General features: G+C 33.5%; 2 protein-coding genes across 3 annotated transcripts in view; one reads left to right on the top strand and one right to left on the bottom strand.

The window, feature by feature from the left end:
* Positions 1-13263, top strand: part of LOC106472867 (cysteine sulfinic acid decarboxylase-like) — a 33295-nt gene extending 20032 nt beyond the window's left edge. Inside the window, exons 8-14 of one of the 2 annotated variants that reach the window (XM_022401411.1) lie at positions 371-487; positions 1077-1141; positions 3833-3911; positions 6789-6988; positions 10210-10264; positions 10981-11064; positions 12941-13263. In XM_022401411.1, the coding sequence (XP_022257119.1) occupies positions 371-487; positions 1077-1141; positions 3833-3911; positions 6789-6988; positions 10210-10264; positions 10981-11064; positions 12941-13123 (783 nt within the window). In that variant the 3' untranslated portion in view covers positions 13124-13263. Of the gene's footprint in view, positions 1-370; positions 488-1076; positions 1142-3832; positions 3912-6788; positions 6989-10209; positions 10265-10974; positions 11065-12940 lie in introns of both variants that reach the window. The other variant, XM_013933539.2, reaches the window with a different exon arrangement.
* Positions 13264-14787: 1524 nt separating this feature from the next.
* Positions 14788-18167, bottom strand: part of LOC106472869 (39S ribosomal protein L9, mitochondrial-like) — an 18298-nt gene continuing 14918 nt past the window's right edge. The window contains exons 7-8 of the mRNA XM_022401412.1: positions 15433-15531; positions 14788-15043 (exon numbers count right to left, since the gene is read on the bottom strand). Coding sequence (XP_022257120.1) covers positions 14870-15043; positions 15433-15531 — 273 coding nt within the window. The 3' untranslated portion in view covers positions 14788-14869. The remainder of the gene's footprint in view (positions 15044-15432; positions 15532-18167) is intronic.

The raw sequence follows: 18167 nt of genomic DNA, 5'->3' as shown, positions 1-18167 counted from the left end.
ACACAACATTAGGTAGCTAGAGCAAAAGGTAAACAACACAGAACATTAGGTAGCTAGACCAAAAGGTAAACAATACAGAACATTAGGTAGCTAGAGCAAAAGATAAATGACAGAATATTAGGTAGCTAAAGTAAAAGGTGAATGACACGGACCAACAGGTAGTTAGAGCCAAAGGAACTTCACATATAACAATTTTTTACAAATTCACATATTAATACAAAGAAGTATAAAACACACAAAATGTTTATATACCACCACAATGTTCAACACTCTACTTAACCCTAAAGTTAGGCAAGTTTTTATTTTTATTTCACATAACCACTATGCCGAATTATTACCTCACATTTCATTATTTATAAATATTTGTTAGGGAAAATTGCCGTTTTATGTGTGTGCTACTGCCGGATCGACTGTATTAGGTTCTTTCGACCCCCTCCATCAAATCGCAGATATTTGTCAAAAACACGACCTCTGGTTCCATGTTGACGTAAGTTTTTTTTGTTTTTTTTCCTGGGTGTTATTTCAAATATGGTTGAAGTGTGATCAGGATCTAAGAGAAATTATGATAAATACACATTGTTTAAGTCCGAATTTTACACCATGTCTGTCTTTTTTTTTAGTTATACTGATTTCATGCTCTTAAATTTCAGACCATAAGAGTATATATTATATTCTAGATATCAAACATATTTCATGATCGATTACTCTTAGAAAACAGATTCTTAGTAAGCTCATGTCTTATGTGCACATGTTGCCTTTCTCATTATTAACATTTAAGCTGTGTTAATCATCCATGCCCCGTTCAGATCCTCTTTTGCAAATCTCCTTTTCTCCAGACGTTATACTGGTGTAGTGTAATAGTTCGGAGAATAAGGTCGCTAATTTATAAATAAGTTTGTCTGGTAAAATCCTCTGAAAAACCTACACGTTCACCTAAAATGTATGTGTACTTGTTCTGACTGTTTGTGATACTGATAACAATATATATATATATATATATATATATATATATACAGATATCATTTGGTGTACCATACAAACATGTATAGACTTTATGTTCTGTACTTACATTTTAGGCCGCTTGGGGTGGAACTGTTCTCTTGTCACGTTCTCATCGACACCTTATGGACGGCGTCAACAGGTATTACTACGTTCCACAGGTGTCAGTTATGATAGTTAGTAGCTGTATTTAAATATAATTAGTGTGTTCGATGTCTGTATATCACCAACACGTTTTCAGGTGATTTAGTGGTTATACGTGATTAGCATTACTGTTAAATTCTGATGGTAATTTACTGTTTTTTTTTTTTTGCTAACATTGATCCTACGCACAATCTAGCCTCACTTAACGTTACTTAAAATTTTTTCAAGTGATGCTTCCAAATTTTTTAAAACTAATGAATATAAATTTCAGGACCCATGTATAATACCTTGGGTTGTTCTTTTAAATAATTTATATTTGGAACCTAGGACAACCTTTTCGCTTGATTTGTAGATATATTTGTATGATAAAATATTATACAACGCCTAAACTGAAAAAACTTGGGCTTATTAGGCTTAAGAGATTTAATGAAAATGATGTTTGACTGCAGAATTTTATCATCACGTTTCTATTATTCTATCCGTTATAGAGTTATGATTAGATTTTTCGTTTGTCTGCTACAAATCACTTCTCAGGAGGTTTTTCGTCCAATAACAAACTCATCATTCGCTGGAGTCAAAAGTCCATTTGAAATGCAATTTGTCTATTATAAAATTGGGCGTGGCCTAACAATTAGCGTGCCGCATTGAAATTTAGAAGATTCGAGTGAACTGCGTTGTGTCACTGAAGAAACTGAGGTTTTTTAGGTGTTGTGGCGCTATACTTGTGACAACGAATTCCAGTATTCGATTAATCGATTAAAAGTAACTGCATAGGCTGACTGGTGTTTCTGATGGCTGTTTAGTCTGCTGTTTAAGTTGAAAATACTAAGTACTTTGCGGGTCCAAAAAATTATATGCTATGGTGTTAAGCGCCTAACCTGGGGAAATCCATTGATAAAGTTACTAAAGATTTTATTTCAGTTTCTGCCTATTCTGAAGTATATAGTATGTTTGTTTAATCGCAAGGCTACACAATATGTTGTTTGCGCAGTGTCCGCCATGGGGATCAAACTTTAATTTTAACGTTATAAGCCCTCAGTTTTACCACTGAATCACTAGGGGACATTGAAATGTAAGAGAAGGGGCAATAGGAAGAAAAATATAGATTTAAAATTATATTTTTATACATCTCTGATTTTGGATCCGCAATAGACAAATGAAAAAACAAAAAACGATCTCCAATTAACATGATTTTTAACACACATTTTCGACTTACTGGTTTCTAATGCTTCGCCAGCTTTCGGCATTTAAACCGAACATTTAGAGCAGTGCTTCCCAAACTTCAGTTATTCGCGTACCACCTTCACGATTTTTACCATATCTCCGTACCACCTGTACTATTATTTACGTTTTACTTAATATTTTTCTTTAAATCGACTCACTTTTTTATTTAAATACATTTGTTTTAAAAGGAAATTTCATAACACTAGGATAAATGGAAAACAGGATCACTTACCATAATATTTATTTCAAAACAGTATTTCTCTCATCTTAAAATGACATTGTTATAAGAAAGTGAAAATAACTTCAGAATTCATGCTACAAGTAATAATAAATATTAATCGGTTTAAAAAATGCATGAGAAGAATGAAACTGTTTACTATCATTATCAGTCAGCAGTAAAGAAATGTTGACCACCTCATAGCTATCACCACTTTTTCGCATTTTTGTACACGCATTTCCATCACAGTCTTTACCTTTACGCTTTAAATTTAAAAATCCCGTTTTTAACCAATGATCCATGATGGGTTAAAAAAAACAAAAAACAGAGTGTAGACCAACAATCATAAAATAAGAATCTTCGTCTAACACTAACTAACGAACATGGTTCTTGGTATGTCATTGCGCATGCTCTCTGAATAGCGGCTAGCCAATTAGGAGGACTAGATGACGCGCTCGCCCTCTGAATAATAGCCAATGTTTAATTGTCGACAGATAATGTAATAACCGCGTTAAAATTTATTTTTTCTTAGACTTTTTTTTCTAATACACAATAAAATAAATATATAACTATTAAAATAAAAAAGTCGTCCGCATACCACCTAAAATCATCTCGTGTACCACCAGAGGCACGCATACCACACTTTGGAAAACAATAAGTTAGAGTATTATACTGCATATATAAACAGCGTTCCCGAGAATATTTTATCTTCATTGCCCAGTTCAACTGATGAGTTCGAAAGGCCTCTTGGGCAGTGACTTGTGGGAGACAAAAGATAGATTTGATATGTTGTTTTTATACACCTCTGATTTTGAATCTGCAATGGATAAAAAAGTAAGAGAAGTCTGGAAAAAAAAAAGTTTTTTTTTGTATCAAATTTTAAGCCTATTTGTAACATAATTTTTGGTTGTGCAACAACAAAACTAGGCTTTCTATTTATGCAAACGTCTGTAGAGTGTATAAAAAATAAAAATAAGAATACCAACTTTGATAATAAAGTATGATTAAAATGTAAACAATTTGAATTTAAAGCTTTTTCCTGATGGAGAGTTCGTGGATTATATTGGGAGCTTATGGTGATAAACATCTTAAGTTAGCCCGAAAATGCAAATTACTGAATTTATTTTCAATTTTTAGTTTGACGCTCAGAGACAACAATGGTTCTTCATGATTTTCTTATTTCACTTTATTAACTCAAGAACTACGATTGTATTGTAATGTATATATATATAATATATTTATTTTTAGGGCTGATTCTGTAACATGGGATTTTCATAAAATGCCAGGACTGTCCTTGTACTGCAGCGTCTTCCTGACAAAATGGACAGTAAGGAAAGCACGATCTTGTTATTTTAAATGTTTGAATAAAAACACTTTGTGTATAGGGTCTTGAAAGTAAAAAAAAAAAAAACGTTAAAATTTAACTCGTAGTTTATATTATTATTATCATTATCGAAGTACTTTAATAAAAGCCCTAGCTGAGACATTCGCACTTTGTCACATTATCCTTACATTAACAGGAAAATAATCCTACTTTGAGAACATTGATCGAAGTGATATACAAGAAGCCATTTTGTTTTCAGTCACTCTTGTTACACTTTCTTTGAAGGCTTTTACCTAATCTTATCGGAATGTTTTCTACGTTAGGAAAATGTGCATACAATCTATTTATGATATGGTCTTCGGAGAGATATCACTTAATTAATATATCTATAACTAAAATTTCAATAATACTGAAATTCGTTTCTTTTTTTATCTTACAACGAATTAATATCTAGAAGTGTTACAATTATGATTTATTTGTTTATCACTAGAGTAGGCTGTCTTGTATCGTCTATTCGGAATTTCAAGAATAGTTTAATAAACGCAAAATGATCTCGGTTTCCCTTGGCACGATTCTTTTCATTATAATATGTCGTGTCCACTTGTGGTAATATCAGGAGAAGTTGTACAGCAAGTCTTATATTTTTTTCTTCATGAAATATAGCATGAACTATTTCAGTACCCTAGCTTCGATAATTTCGAATTACCGACCACAAGAGGGTAGTTGGATCACAGCAACATGTTGCTAATTGTTTGTGTTATTCAGTTATTAATTTTTTACAGTATTTAATTGTTTATTTTTATTATGTATAAATGTTCACACCAAGTTACCAATGAAAATAAAAATGAATTGGGCTTTCAACATAAAGCAGTGGAGATCAAGCCTGCTAATCTATGCTCGACACCATAGCAACAGAACAAACAAACGCAAGCCCATTCTAGTATCAACCATCTGGTGTATAATTGCGCAAACTGATCCACGTTAACTATTGCATTCTGAAAGTAACTTTAAATTAATTATAATATTTGTAAGAAATTAAGGGCCCAGCATGGTCAGATGGTTAGGGCGCTCGACTCGCGATCGCGGGTTCGAATCCCCGTCCCACCAAACATGCTCGCCCTTTCAGCCATGGGGACGTTATAGTGTGACGGTCAACCCCACTATTTGTTGGTAAAAGAGTAGCCCAAGAGTTGGCGGTGAGTGATGATGACTAGCTGCCTTCTCTCTAGTCTTACACTGCTAAATTAGGGACGGCTAGAGCAGATAGCCCTTGTGTAGCTTTGCGCGAAATTCAAAAACAAACAAACAAGAAATTAAGAATAGTGCTAACAATGAGAGCAAAAATATGTAAAAGTTTAACTAAATAAAGCAGACGCATCTATCTTTTAAATGAAATACGATTAAATTTTATTTAATAATGTATTTTCTTTTTAGGGCAGTGAAGTCAAGTGTTATACTTAACTGTAATAGGGCCTGGCGCTATTGCTCCATTTACTTACTATACGTCCCCCAGTGGCACAGCGGCATGTCTGCGGATTTACAACGTTAGATACCAGGTTCCGATATCCGTGGTGGGCAGATCACAGAGAGCCCAATGTGTAGCTTTGTGCTTCAACTACAAACAAACTTACTAAATATAACGTATCTGCTCGATACTATGGGATCAGGCCAAACAAATGCAAGCTTAACTTAGAATTAATAATAATTTAGTGTGAAGTTGCATGATCTAAGTAAATGGATCCAAGATGACTATTTTATTCTCAAAACAATTCAAAATTAATTAGAATACTTGTAAGAAATTAAAAAGAAGATTAATCGAGCTCCGAATAAAATTAAAATTCCGAAAGTTTAGCTTTCACTAACATCTTTCATTGGAGTTTTCCACATAAATTTCATATGTGTGCTTTTGTGTTTCAAAGATGCTTCAGCGTACCTGAAATTAGCTGCTTTTTCAAGCTACGACAAAAAGTTACAAACACACAAAAACTAGCACTCTGTGCTTATTGAACTTTTTCTGTATGTGAAAAATTGAATTTTTAAAGGCCGTTAGATTTCCAAATATATTTGCCTTCGATTGGAAATTGGAACTTTCAATGTTATGTTAAGCTGCTAAGTCAGAGGCCTCTAGTGTCAACAACAACAGTTAACCCGTAACGTTTCTTAACTCTGGTCCCGGTGGCATGATCGGACGAGAGAGGTAATATATTTCTCCCTGGACGGGATACCAGTCCATCGCAGGTTAACTATCCCAGTTATTATTTAGTACCCATTTTACACCTAGGTAAACTGAAAAATATCTGGGGGAAAGTGTCTTGTTCAAGAACACAGGGACAAGAACAAGTTTAGAAACCGTAAACCGTGAATTACAAATCAAGAGCACTAGTCGATGCCGTCTCCCAAGGTCCAAGTAAAACCATCTTCAATTTAGAAATGTTGACTGAAAGGAGAGCAACCAGTCAACAGCACTTGCTGCCTTGTCATTTACTTTTAACCGAATAGTGAGAGTGCCAGTCACAGCTATACCCCCCCCCCCCCCACGCACATATAAGGCAATGGTCCGTATCATTGTAAACGTAACAAAAATAAAATGTTTTGAAACGTTTTTAAACATTGAATCATTATGAATTTTCTACAGGAGTATTTTATGAAAGTAAAATTGTATGCCTAAAAGAACCGAGAAACAATATTAATAATTATAAATAATTAATTATTAATCTTTTTATAGCACTGATTTGTTCTTGCAAGGCGTACGTAACTTTAATAATCTACCAATGCACAATTAGTTATAGCCTTTAACTAATTGTACATTGGTAGATTATTAAAGTTATAGGGAATGACACAAGATAAATAACTAATAGTGTATGTATATCCGTCGATTAGGGTATGCTGTACGAGTGCAATTCTTCATGTGCTGAATATTTGTTTCAAGAGGATAAGCATTACGACGGTGCGTACGACACTGGAGAGAAAAGTGTACAATGCGGTCGTAAAGTCGACGTTCTGAAGTTGTATTTGGCGTGGAGAGGACGTGGTCAGATTGGCATGGAACAACTAGTAAACCACGCTTTCAACATGGCTCAGTAAGACAATTCACAATAGATAAAATTCATTTCCAAGAAACCAAACCAAGACAAGCTAATTGGTTTAACGGAAGGGATTAAAACATCTTGATCGGTGGTTTTAACGTAGGATTCTGAAAGGATTCGAGAGTTTTGATGGGTGGTTTTAACGTAGGATTCTGAAAGGATTCGAGAGTTTTGATGGGTGGTTTTAATGGAGGATTATGAAGGAATTAAAACGTCTTGGTAGGTGATTTTAACGTAGGATTCTGAAAGGATTCGAGAGTTTTGATGGGTGGTTTTAATGGAGAATTATGAAGGAATTAAAACATCTTGATCGGTGGTTTTAACGTAGGATTCTGAAAGGATTCGAGAGTTTTGATGGGTGGTTTTAATGGAGGATTATGAAGGAATTAAAACGTCTTGATAGGTGGTTTTAATAGAGGATTATGAAAGGATTAAAACATCTTGATGGGTCATTTTAACGAAGGACGGATTCTGAAGGGATTAAAACGTTTTGATGGGTGATTTGACGGAGGATTCTAAAAGGGTTAAAACGCTTTGATGGGTGATTTGACGGAGGATTCGAAAAGGGTTAAAACGTTTTGATGGGTGATTTGACGGAGGATTCGAAAATGTTTAAAACGTTTTGATGGGTGATTTGATGGAGGATTCTAAAAGGGTTAAAACATCTTGATTGGCGATTTTAACGGGAAAGCCTGTACCAATAAGATTGATTAAACAACGATAGCATAGCACGGTAAGTATAATAATTATGTGAGTACTTTTTAGCGTAACACAGCTACGAAATTTCGATAAAGAAAAATCCCACCATAAACGTTGTCAATAGATTATTCGTTTACTTGTAATGATTCTGTGGTCTGATGATTAAGATTAATTCAATCTAGAGATCTTCTTGATGTCACTGGTTGATAAAAGTTGGTGTGGGTTTCTCTTACGTCAGTTTTCACGCTTTACTTGTGCATCGAGTAAGACATTGTCAAGCTATCTTGCCAACAAACCACAGTAACCTTCGAAAATGGTTGTTTTTAAAAATAATCAAAATGCGAAATTAACATATGTATATTTTATTGTACTGTTGCATTCGTTATCGTAAAGTTAAGGTTTAAAATTCGACTCTTTAGAGCAGAATTAATTCAGCGCATCCTGGGTATTAAGACATTCAACGCTGCTTTTGTTAATTAATTCATAATCGTAGCAAAATTTTGCTCATTTAGAACTTTGGATCATTTTCAACACGATAAGAAAGCTATAGAAATCTTGTTTACTAGACTTTAGACCTGTTCATAAAGAACAGCATAGGTGGGATTACGAGGGGAGGGCAAGGGGTGGGGCAATTGCTCCCCCACTTTTTTTTCTGTGGGATATGGTATACACACGACATGTTCCTTTTTCTGTCCCTCCTCCTCACATTTTGGTCGCAAATCTCGCCAATGAAGTGCAGAATATATTGTTTTAAAAGTGATTAGGAAAAAATATTGTTATTAAACCAGTTCTTCTAATGTATGAATTGTTATTTAAACCATCAAAGAAATCTTAGTGTCAAAACAAGTTTAACATATCTAAAACATTTTAAATACAAAAATTAGGAGGTAGGAATGAGAGCATCAAAAAGAAGGAAATAACGTAAGAATGGGCGGGATAATAATAAAACACTTAGTGGTTTTTGACACGGTGCAACCTCAAAGTGGGTGTAGTCCTCGTTGCGCCGACTCCTACTTCGTGTTTTTTGTAACTTGGTAATTGTTTAAACTAAATGACTAAATTTCTCTGTTGTAAACTTTGTTTCAGCAACCAAATACAAATAAATGTTTGTAATCAAATGATGTAACCCCAATGAAAATGCATGACATCATAATGGGGTGTTTGATGTCGGAAGTGAGACAGGAAGTTCCAATAGTCGTACTTGCTTATGAGAGACATTATAGATATATGACTGCTAAAGGCCGGGCCAAAAGATAAGCTCAAAATCACTGATTTTTGAAATTTTTAAGTTTCTTGAGTATTTAGAAAGGATTAGCTACTGATAAGATTGAATTCAAGTCTATAATTGTATCAAAGTTCAAAGTAAAACACGAAGTAGAATTGGGCAGAACGATGGCCACACCCACATTGAGGTTGCACTGTCAAAAACCATCAAATGTTGTAATGCTGTACTGCCCATTCCTACCTTGTTTCTTTACTTTTTGGTGCTCCCATTCCCACTACCTATTTTTCTTATTTAAAAATTTCATACATTTGTCTAGTAGCTTTTTTTTGGTACTAACTCTCAAGAGTAACTGAGGTCTAGGCCTATCTTTCTCGTAGTTTTTCTTTGAGGTATCTCTTGACAGTTCCTGGCTTTTTCTTATATCTTTGCTATGGTTTTTCTTCCACCTAGCCTGGGTGGCAGCCTTTTCTTTGGCTGGATTAATGGCTAAGGCTTGATTGGCATATTTAATATTACTGTTTCTAATCTTATCTCTATTCTTGTAGTAATGCTCTCTTTGCTGGGACATAGACTTTTCAAGGTTATCAACATAAGATTTTACTTAGAACCTAGATCTAGAGAATTTATATAGTCTACGTTTGTATGTCTAGCTGATACAGCATGCGTAGAGCGTGTGCATAAGCAATGATGTACCTGCACGTGATGAGAGTGGGTTTTTACTTGACAACTCATAGAGCATGCTCATAATCATAGAGTATGACTACTACTGTATTGTTAGCTCATTAGTAGCGTTGCAAAACGGTTATTGTTATCACCAAAGTTATAAGTAAAACTAAGAAAAACGCTTTTAGCCAAGGTAGCGTAATTCAGTTATGTGCATTTAGATTTGTATAAGGTGAAGGCAGGAGAGAGCTATGCCTTTTCACCAACATTAGTCAGTCAGGCTTGTTACTCTGCACTTGGCTTGCTTGTTTACTACTCAACAGTGTGTAAAGTGCTTATAAAGTTTTGCTTACATGCTGTTTGCAGCGTGTTTGAGATTTTAACTTATATTGAACATTTGGCCTATTCCTACTATAAGTAACACTTTACTTATGATATGCTCCTAACATTAAGTACTGTTACGTTAGCTAAATAACATATTTTTAATCGAAATCTAACAAAAGAAATAAAATAGTATTAAGTCTAACAAATTTTGTACCTTTTACAATATGTAAGAAATTACTAACTGTCGTCATGACACGTGAAGTAGAAGTAAAGGCTTCTATAATTTTCTCTTCTTGTTTTTCAGATACTTCTTTGAAAAAATAAAACACACCAAAGGTTTTAAACTAGTTTTACCGGAGGTGAGTTGAAGAAACACACGTAATAAGTGTAATAATCAAAGACACACGTGATACTCGTAACGATCAAAGACACGTGTTAAGTGTATCAATTAAAGACACACGTGATAAGTGTATCAATTAAAGACACGCGTGATAAGTGTAACAAGGAAAGACACACGTGATAAGTGTAACAAGGAAAGACACGTGATAAGGGTATCAATTAAAGACACGCGTGATAAGTGTATCAATGAAAGACACGTGATAAGTGTAACAAGGAAAGACACACGTGATAAGTGTAACAAGGAAAGACACGTGATAAGTGTAACAAGGAAAGACGTGACAAGTGTAACTATCAAATACACACGTGATACTCGTAACAATAAAACGAAACCAATACCAAAAGCTGTTTAATTAACATACGTCATCGTGTCTCATTCTACGGATTATTAATAATTCAAGTGTTTGAGGAATATATCAGTAAGATTTGGAAGCATTTACTATATTTTAACAAAATTAATATAATTATTTTGGACAATACTGTGTACGTCTGATTTCTATAATTAAATTTTAAATTTAAATATTAATGATTTATCTTCAAGGATATATAAGGAATAGTTGTTATTACTTAAACAGCGTGACGTCACTTTCAATTTACGTAATTTAAAATTTTTTTCGTCTTAGTCTTTTCTCCTGATTTCACTGGTACGTTAATCAGTTTTATATTACGTCAGTTTCAGTTCACCAATATTTGTTTCTGGTATGTACCTCCAAGTCTGCAGGGTAAAGAACACACACCCGACTTTTGGGACCAGTTGTCAACGGTAAGGAACCACAAATAACTGATCGAAAATATTTAATTAATGGGAATTTAAATAAAAAAACCGTAAAATAAATGCTCAGCTGTATTAATTATTAATAAAAAGGAGCACGTTAATGAAAATTTCCTTTAGCTAAACGTTACAGAATTTTCTTAATGGTTTATCAGGTTGTTCTAATGGAATTTTTTTTTTATCAAAAATTAAAAGCTTATTAAAAATTTACCCCTAGCGGAAAACAGAAATATATCAAACGCCTATTAACACCAGATATACTACTGGTGCATCAAAAATAGGACAAGCCTTATGGAATGAGTTCTCTAATAGATATTATTTCTGTTTGTCGACTTATTAACAATCTTTAGTGTGCAACGTAATTTCTGTTTTGGATACTTGTGTAAAGCTTAACTTTTACTTACACTAGCTATCCCTAATTTTAGCTTGACAGACTACAGGTAAGGCCAAGGCCGGACTAAGGTGTAATGTGGTCCTAGGCCTAGGTAATATTTGGGAATAATAATAACAATGACTCACTTTTGTCACTATTATGCCAGTTTTACGAACCATAATTTTTTACTTGGGTGGCCGGGGCCTTAGATGGCTTATGCGTTAATCCGGTACTGTGTAAGGCAGCTAATCAACACTACACACCACCAACTCTTGGGCTACTCTAAATGAATAGTGGGATTGAATAATCGCTCTCATAACGCACCCATAGTTCTGAAGTGTGGAGCGAGATACTGTGGTAACAAACGCGAACCATGGACTCTAAGATTCATATTCCTGCACTCTAACTACTAGGCCACTTCCGGCCCATCATGTTTATCACTTCTTCTATTGATTGACTAGTGTACAACGTAATTTCTGTTTGTATACTTATTAACAATCACTTAGTGACAGAAGAGAGGGAAAGCTGCTAGACAACAGCTACTACTGCGAACTTTTGCTCTTGTCTGGCCGAATAGTAGGTTTTGACTGTCACTCTAATAACACACCCACCACTTCCCAGAGTGTAAGTGCATTTTTCTTAGAAACGGTATGTGAACCATGAAACGCCGTATTCACAGTCCGTCATTCAAAACACTACATCCCATTAGCCTTACGTTCCAGTGAGAAAAAAATTCGTTATTTATTACCTTTGTTTGATTTCATGATTTGTTTGTGTTTTAGTGAGAAACTATTCTGGTGTACCCTTTAGTTTCATACCCCGTATAACCTAATGCCTTATAAGTGTTATATTGTTTTCAAAATTAAATGACCAAATAGTTCTTGGAGTCAATGTATACCTTCTCACCATGAAGATATATTTATTATTTTATCAGCTGCAGATAGTACACAATTTGTATCTCGTTCACAAACCAAAAGAAATTTGGTAACATGTTTATTAAACAAAGCTTATAACTTGTGTTCTACGTACTTTAATTTACACTCTGAAATTTTGCTCATACAGGATACTTTAAAACGTAACGGCTATCCACAACATCCATTACTAATACTTCTCTAACAAACAAAAAACCCAGACTACCAACTGCACCAAAACTTACTATATACTTGTCTTCCATACATTGGTAAACAAAGCTTAACTAAAAATTCAAATTAAATGCATTATTCATCGTAACTACCCCCAATTTGGTTGCAGATAGTACGTTTTGTTCGACATGGCCTCTTGAAATGTCAAACAATAGCATTTTTCTGATTGATGGAATAAAATATCTTCAAATATCTCACAAATTCGTTAATTCCCAGATAATTTTTTGGAATACCAAAAAAACGTTAAAAACCGAATGAAAATAAAGCTTGGTTAGCTAACATTGGTTTTTGTTCCGTACTTTTTAGAGACTCCACATTTAAAACATTATTTTATATCGATGCTGTTTTTCAGATTGCCCCAAAACTCAAAGAAAAAATGACAAAGCAAGGGACAATGATGATAGCCTATCAGCCTTTATCATCTAAATCTTTTCCGAACTTTTTCCGGTTAATTGTCCACTGTCTACCTTCTTTGTCGAAAGAAGACATGGACTTCATTGTGACGGAACTCCAGAGGCTTGCAGAAGATCTCTAGATATTGGAAGAGAGCATGGACTTTACCGTGAGAAAACCACTGAGGCCTGTAGATAGATTCTAGAAACATTTATTGAGCATGTTCTAGCTGCTCCAGTTTCATGTTACTGTACTCAATAAATGCACAGTATAACAGCTTTACATTTTGAGTCTTGGTTTCAATACTGTACTAATCTAATGTTGATGGAAAACCCTTTTGTTTTGTAACAGTATAATGTTCTACAGATTGTTTTATTCATGACAAAAACTGTACAATTTTACACCACATTAATGTAATTTTTAGTCACTCAGCCCTTGAGCGGCTGTAACTTTCATCAATCACCAACATTTATCAGTCAGTCCACTTTCTTCAATATTTCCCAGAACCTCATCATTCATTGTTTATCAGTTTGAGCCAAGTCAGCCCACTTTCTTCAACCTTCCCCAGAACCTCATCATTCATTGTTTATCAGTTTGAGCCAAGTCAGCCCACTTTCTTCAACAAGAAAGTGGACTGACTTGGCTCAAACTGTTAAACAATGAATGATGAGGTTCTGAGAAAAAAGCAGGTATTGAGATCAGGATGTTCTGAGATGCAGCTTTAATATGTTTGTTGATGATTAAATGACTGTACACATGCTGTCATTATGTGAAATTAATACAGATTAGTAGTTTTAAACCTCCAGAGTTCTCTATAGTTTCCTTTCACCTGTTTGGTTACCTTAAAGGTAGTTAAAATGTTATGCCTACACAGTTTTTATCCATATTTATAAAGGATGGAGAGTGTCAGAGGAGGTAATTAAGAAAATAAGTACTTTTGAAATTTAGTAGAACAATGAATGTGAGGTTCTGGGGAAGATTGAAGAAAGTGGACCGACTTGGCTCAAACTGTTAAACAATGAATGATGAGGTTCTGGGGAAGGTTGGAAAGCTTAGGATATTAAAAATCGGGTTTTAGTACCTGAGATGGTTACAACACAGACAAACCATTGTGTAGCTTTGCACTTAACAACAAACAAGTTCTTGAGGATTAAATATAAAAAGCAGATTTATCTAACTAATTGTTTAAGACATAAACTAACTAACTATTTTATACTGAATTTTAAAAACTAATTACTGTAATATTTTTAAAGTATTCACTTTACCAGTAGGGGCCAGCACTGTAAGCTAATTTTTTTCTGTTTTGTTTAGAGTGTTCAGTGCACTGAGCAGTTAACTTAGACTTAACACTGAGCTATTTGGGGTGGGGGATGAGAAGGGGCATTTGTCAATAACTTCTAAAAATATATTTTGTTTGCAGCATCTGCTATAAACAAGTTTTCAAAATAGTATATTAAAAATGCAGTTTGTCAAGAAAATAAAATAATAGACCTTGCTTTGTTCGATTTCTTATGTGGTGAGCATAATTAAGGGAAATAAGAAAAATTCTGGATTTTTTAGGTATACTTGAGGGAAAAAAAAAGGAATTTTGGAAGAGATTATCCCTTTGTAAACATTTAAAAATTTCATCATAATTTTGTAAGTATCCCATTTTTATCTTAAATATTTTTTTTTATCAGTTTACAAAAATAATAGTATAAATTTTACTTACTAATTTATGCCACACATTTTAAGTATATCTTTTTAAACAATTCACACAAAATACAATGTTCTTAAAAATGGAATAAATATCAAACAACAAAAAAGTGACATCATAACCTTATATTTATTAACTCTAAAGCATATTAAATAAACTCACAAAAAAAAAAGTACTTCTGTACTTATAACACTAAGTGGAGTCTTTTGATTTATCAAATCTTGGCATCTCACTCAGTAAAGTGGCCTGTTCAGGTAAGATTGGTTCTGATGGCTTCCAATACTCCCCAACATCATTCCTCTCCAGATAGTTAGGGCTCCAGTGATGAATCTTGCACCGTACTGGGACTCTTTCGGTTTTATTGATCTATTAGGTCAAATAAATAATGGTGAAAATTAAATTTTAAGTTAATATTTCTACGAGTTTATAAACAGACTGTTACCAATGGCCAGGATATGATCAACTGATTATATCTATTAGTCCTTCCGAAATTTTTGTCACATTTTGTATGTAAGGAAATTATATGCAATTACTATTAGATATTCATTCTCTTTTTTCTTTAAGAATGAACTATTCAACATCAGAAAATGGTGTATCTAAACATTTTAAAACATTAAACATTAGAAGTGAACCATATATAAAATATCGTATTTTCAAGTAGAAAGTTGAATATGATAAAAAAATAAAACAACATACAAGAATTATATGCAGTACTAAAACTATATTCTTAAAGAATAAAGGGAAGAAAAGCCTACAGTGATAAAAACAGCGAACTCCTTATCTTCCTTGTCCATATCAGGTCCTGAAATTGGTTGTATGGGTAGTTCTATAGCTTCTTCTGGGACAATAATACCCTAAGAAAAAGGTATATTGTGAACACATTTCTTAACACACTGTACTTTTTTTTATCTAAAAATCTGGTCTTTTAACATAAAAGATTTGGGTATGTTGCCAGAAAAATATTTCACTGCTCCCATGCAGACTCAAATGAGAAGAATCTTGTACATCTGAAAGCTTAAGACACAGATATACTTCTTCATTAACTAAATTTATTAATTAATAATACAAACATTAAGCTATATGTTTCATCTTTGCAATTCTAGGATTCCAGCGATTAGTGTAAGATCCTTGTTTGGACAAGACAGTTTGCCATAATTTCTGTAGGTGTAATAAAAACATCATCTTGATATTAATTTTTACTGTATGGGTTCTCTTCATCTTTTTTGCCGTACCTAATATCTTTCTTAATAACACAAGATATCCCTACTAAACTATTTAAAGATAATGATTCTCAAATCAAATTTGTTCCTTCAAAACATTTAGTCACTCATTCATTTTCTGCCTATATTCTGTTTCAATCACAAGTTGTGGCTATTAACTGGATGAAGTTTTTAAGACCTTTAGCATAATAACAACATAAAACTGCATACACATTTTATAATAATATTCCAAATGAAATAAGATCACTTTTTAATAATAAATATTAAGTCAGAATTAAAGAAATGTATGACTCACAGAGGAACCAGAAAATCTATTTATAGTCTATACATAAAATTAAAAATAAATAAATTATAACATACATATATATATTGTAGGATTATATATAATTTGAAGAATATGTAATAAAAATATTACATGTTAAAAGTGGTGTAAATTAAATAAAACAATGAATGAAATATTAATTTAGTTAATGTATTTATTGTTTAATAATATATTTATTTATGATCCACACTTGAGCAATCATGTGGATCTTCTGTCCTATGAGATCCTACACTTTTATTATCTATTTCATATCAAGTGTACTATATTTATTTTTTAATAAATTAAATTGAATTGAAAAAAAAACAGAGTTGTCAACTTCATTTCTTTCCTCAAAGATCATGCATACCTGAAAAAACGACAAAATATTTATCTTGCATGTCAAAAGGTCTCTTTCTTCGGGTAGTTGTTACATTAACCTTAACTAACTGAGTCAATTTGTGTTATTGTCAGAATTCAGTCACATTTAAGAACCACAACTTATAAAACGACAGTATCATTACAGATAGTTCTTTGGTCCTTAATCAGATAAATATATATGAAATTCTTTTAGTTATCTTATATTGATTTATTTGTTTTAAATTTTCTACAAAACCACTTTACGACAACAGGCATTAGCTGTTCCTAATTTTGAAGTAATAGAGTAGAGGGAATGCAGCTAGTCAACACTATCCACTCTCAACTCTTGAGCTACTCTTTACTAATGAATAGTGGGACTGACCATCACATTAATAAAACTCCTGTGGCTGAAAGAGTGAGTGCCTTCAGTCACAGTATTTGAACCTACAACACTCAGATTGAGAATGAAGTGTCCTAACCACCAGGCTATCTTAACTTGAAGGTAGTAAAGTATTTTTAAGATTTGCTAAATATTCTATCAGGTTTTTGTCCATTACAAAACATTTTGGGACAAATACATGTGAAATGATGATGTAGCAACTTCAATAGTAGCTACAAATTTTCTCTGTTACAGATTTAATCAACAGGCTACTAATACTACAGTAAGGGATATTTTATTTTAGTAAAATCTATTAGGTCATCAAGAAATTAATGTCACATTTTGGAACACTTTCATTAACCACCCCCCAAAAAATGCACATCACGTATAATAGTTAAATGAACCTCTTAAACATCACGTTAGTGTAGCTTATATAATGGGTAAAGTTTAGTATACTCTAATCCCTTATTGTGATGGCACACGACAAGACACACATTTGGCACCTATTGCTGTTTGAATACAAGAAGGGAAACAATGCCTCTGTAGCCATAAAGAATATCAGAGAAGTTTATGGAAATGTTTGAACATTCATAAGTGTCAACGATGGTTCAGCAAATTTCGTTCAGGTGACTTTAGCCTTAAAAACTGTGATAGCAGGAGCCAATGTGTTGGAATTGATATTGATGCTCTGAAGATGCTTATTGAGTCTAACCCAAAGCCACACACTCGTGAAATGGCTCTGAAATTGTATGTATCTCAAGAAACAATACGTAAACATCTAAGGAATATGGGAAAACTCCATTAAAGAAGGTGTTTGTGTGCCTCACTAACTCTCCGAAGATCAACGTTGAACGTTGCTTCGTCTCTTAATGAGCATGAACCATTTTTGGAGAGAATTGTCACAGGTGATAAAAAATGGATTCTCCATGCAAATATTAAACACCAAAAACAATGGCTCAGTCCAAGAAAAAAAACCACTTCTGACCCCAAAACCTGGACTCCATCTGCAGAAAATGATGCTATGCATTTGGTGGGATATCAAAGGAGTAATTTGTTTCAAACTCCTCAATCCAAAGCAAACTGTCAATGCATAGATCTATAGTCAGCAACTGGAACATTTAAATCAAGCCTTTCACCTGTCAATCGGAAAGGTGTTCTTCTTCTCCACGATAATGCACGTTCACATGTGGCACGTTTGATGCAACACAGGATTATGGAGTTGGGTTGGGAAGT

The sequence above is a fragment of the Limulus polyphemus genome, unplaced genomic scaffold (assembly GCF_000517525.1).
Source record: "Limulus polyphemus unplaced genomic scaffold, Limulus_polyphemus-2.1.2 Scaffold5684, whole genome shotgun sequence".
In the NCBI taxonomy this organism is placed as follows: domain Eukaryota; kingdom Metazoa; phylum Arthropoda; class Merostomata; order Xiphosura; family Limulidae; genus Limulus; species Limulus polyphemus.
The sequence above is the reverse complement of the archived record's forward strand: the minus strand, read 5'-3'. Positions and strand labels throughout refer to the sequence as shown.